Source organism: Nannochloropsis gaditana, assembly GCF_000240725.1.
Source record: "Nannochloropsis gaditana CCMP526 unplaced genomic scaffold scaffold373, whole genome shotgun sequence".
Classification (NCBI taxonomy): domain Eukaryota; class Eustigmatophyceae; order Eustigmatales; family Monodopsidaceae; genus Microchloropsis; species Microchloropsis gaditana.
Genome location: NW_005803580.1, coordinates 2901 through 5971, shown reverse-complemented (window position 1 = coordinate 5971; position 3071 = coordinate 2901). Strand labels below are relative to the sequence as shown.

General features: G+C 56.6%; 2 protein-coding genes across 2 annotated transcripts; one reads left to right on the top strand and one right to left on the bottom strand.

The window, feature by feature from the left end:
- Positions 1–49: 49 nt before the first annotated feature.
- Positions 50–1788, bottom strand: NGA_0358600 (alpha beta hydrolase fold protein; the record flags this gene model as incomplete). Its single annotated transcript, XM_005854822.1, has 3 exons — positions 1666–1788; positions 980–1553; positions 50–769 (listed from the first exon to the last, which is right to left on the bottom strand). Exons 2-3 carry the CDS (start codon positions 1532–1534, stop codon positions 50–52), a joined length of 1275 nt encoding a protein of 424 aa, XP_005854884.1. The 5' UTR covers positions 1535–1553; positions 1666–1788.
- A 334-nt stretch (positions 1789–2122) lies between these two features.
- On the top strand, positions 2123–2992 carry NGA_0358800 (protein kinase; the record flags this gene model as incomplete). Its single annotated transcript, XM_005854824.1, has 3 exons — positions 2123–2317; positions 2422–2505; positions 2579–2992. Coding segments are annotated over exons 1-3 (612 nt in total), but the record flags the coding sequence as incomplete, so codon positions are not given.
- Positions 2993–3071: the final 79 nt, after the last annotated feature.

Sequence of the window (3071 nt, the reverse complement as noted above, 5' to 3'; positions counted from 1 at the left end):
CCAACCTGCCTTCCCAAGAGTCTCCTCCAAGCTTCCTTCCCCCCCCGGTCTATATCCCTTCCCTCCCTTCCTCCAAAAACCTCACTATTGGCCGCATCACCGCATCTTCAGTGCAGGTGCTGGCGTCTAGGTGCAGATGGTGGCTCCCCGGGACTCTCAACACGGTCAACCGGGGGCCCAAAGCGGCTTCGCGCAATATTTCCTCCTCGGGGGAGGCCGCCGGCCAACCCTCTTCTCCCCGAAGCAACAACACCGGGCATCGACTTGCCATCAAAAACGCGCGGGACTGCTCTTCCGTCAAGTAAATGTGCGCCGAGGCGGCCAAGCGTTGGTCGTGGCGAAAGCGGACCCCTCCCTCCCCCCCGCCCTCCCCCGGCACCAGGTCCGCCGCATGAGGCGTGGCGGCAGGCCCCGCTCCCCGACCGATCAAAATCGCCGCCGAAGAGGCCTCCAAGGTCTGTGCTCCGGGTAGCTTGCCAACCGTGTTCAGACGGGCCTGGATGGCCTCCTCCACGGACGCGTATACCTTGTTGCCCACCCCTATTTCCCCTTTCTTCCCTTCCGCCCTCTCCTCCGACTTGCGCATGACCTCCACCAGGGTGGCACGTTGCCTGATCGCTTCTCTCAAGGTGGTGGGGGCGGAGTCGGCGGGTTTGGAGATGATTCCTAAGGTTTCTACGCAGACGATCCGCGTGACCAGCTCCGGGTATGTCCCGGCCAAGGCAAGGCCAATGCCCGCCCCGAGAGAATGGCCGAGGATTTGAAATTTCTGAGGGTTGAAGGGAGGGATCGAAGGGGGGGAAAGTGGTCAGGAACCAGCGGTCGACCGGGAAAAAGCTGGGCAAACAGGCACGGGGGGAACAAGGAGAAGGGGAAGGTCTGTGAGGGAGGAAGGAGGAGGCGCCGCGGACTGGAGGGAAGGACCCCCAAGAGGCGAAAAAGACAAGAGAGAAATGGAGGAAAAAGAAGCGAGGGTTACCTTCCACTTGAGCGCCTTCGCCAGCGCCCACGCATAATAGACGTAGTCGGTGAAGGCATAGACGGCATCGGGGGACCGGTGCGAAGACCTGCCGTGCCCGGGGAAGTCAATGCAGACGACCCGGAAACCGGCGGCGGCGACGTAAGGGGCCAGTCGGTCGAATGTGTTGGCGTTGTCAAGCCATCCGTGCAGGGCGAGGACAGGGGGGCCCGAGGCCGGGCCCCACACTTTGGCGGCGACAGTGAGGCCATCAGGGAGGGCGAGGAGCTCCTCCTCGTACGGGAGGGGGGATGAAGGAGTTGGAAGGGAGGAAGGAGAGAGGGAGGTGGTGGCCTCCAAGCAGGTTGATGGGTAGGAGGAGGAAGGAATTGACAGAATGCCGCGTCGAAATGAAGGCGCTCGTGGGATGGAAGAGCGTAAATGGGATGATGTCGTCGTCGAGAGGGGAGCTGGAGGTCGAAGAGCATGAAACGCATATGTCGTACTTGGGAGGTTGGTTAAAAAGGTGATGGAGGCGATCAAAGGGAAGAGGGAGACAGGAAAGTAGCACGCCATGGGAGAGGAGGTCGGGCTGCTAGAGTGGCACATTGGATGGTAAGGGGGTGAAATTTACGGCCCGAATCGACCATCAATAGAATTAAGGGGTGGAATCCTGTGCCCGAGTCATGAATATCAGACAAACTTACCGAAATCTACGTTCGGATTCGGTAATATGGCGCTTGCGCTGATGAGGGCTCCAGTTTTGAAAAAAGGGGAAATGCAACCGCGGCTGTCAAGAAAAGCCGCCTGCGTCCAATTCGAAGGACTTTAACAAACGATTCTCTGACCAAAATGCCGCGCAGGCAAGTGGGAGTCAGTTTTCTCGCGTGAAAGTCGAAGAAGATGGAGATAGCTGTGTAGGGACGTGCATGGAAATGGAAACTGTTGGTACTAATTACAGCAAAGTGTTAGACCCAAAGTCGATCGTGCTTTCACGCTGCAGCGAGCGTCATCAGGCGACGACCTCTAAGTGGAACAAAGCTGCTCAAATTTCGAGAATTTCCCATCACAACGTTTGCATCACCCTGATACATGCTTTGTTGTCATTGCTACAATGAGACAGGTTTGTCCCCGCGCTGTGTTTTCATCCTTTGGTCGCACCTTTCCTACCTCCTGCCCGGGCATTTCCACCGCCCCCGTGCCTACTCTGCTGCAACTTTATCCACTGAGCGCGCGGCCGCGGCCATGGGAAACGAGCTCACCAAAAAGTATGACAAAGAAAAAATTCACACGGCGTCTGGTGGACATGAATGCCTCTGGAAGATCTATCGGGCGACTGTTAAAAGCACGGGGGAACCGGTAAGTGCAGTGTTCCAGGCTGTAGTGAGGTTTCATGTTTTCCACGTCTCCTCCCTTCAATTATGACCATTGTACAATAATTTTGGCTAATTTCTCTCGGACAGGCCTCTGTTTTTGTTCTCGACCTGGATGACTTGAAAAGCCTTCCGAAAAACGAACGGGAGCAGTTGCTGGACATATTTCGCAAGGTACATAGAGGGAGAAGGGAGGCGGAAAGGGAAGGAAAAGGAGGTAGAAAAGGACATGGGAAACGATAATAAGAGTCGTGATGCCAACATGAGAGAGACGAGTACCAAGAAGAGGGAGGAAGGTGCCATGAAGAGAGAGGAGAGTGCCGAGATGAGGGAGGAGTCGAAAGGGGAACAAAATCGAGCTCCACATGTGGAGTACAACCTCCGTAAGATCGCGACCGAAGCCCTTTTCTCACCGTCGACCTTCCCTTTTCCCTCCCGCCTTGGCCCCTGCCACCCTCCCATGCCTTTCTCCCAGGATATACGTGCGCTCCGCGAGCTAAACCATCCGTACATCCTGAAAATTTACGACGTGCTGGAGGAGAACAAGAAATGCTTGGCCTTCGTGGCAGAGAGGGTCTCCTTCTCGCTGGCCAATGCTCTCCATCGGTATCAAAACCTGCCTGCCAGGGAACAACCGCTTCCTAAAGAGTTGGTGGAATTCAGGTAGGCAGGGAGGAGGACTGCGACCACGCGACGGACGTTTGGAACGAAAGCGGGAGGGAGGGAGGGAGGGAAGGAGG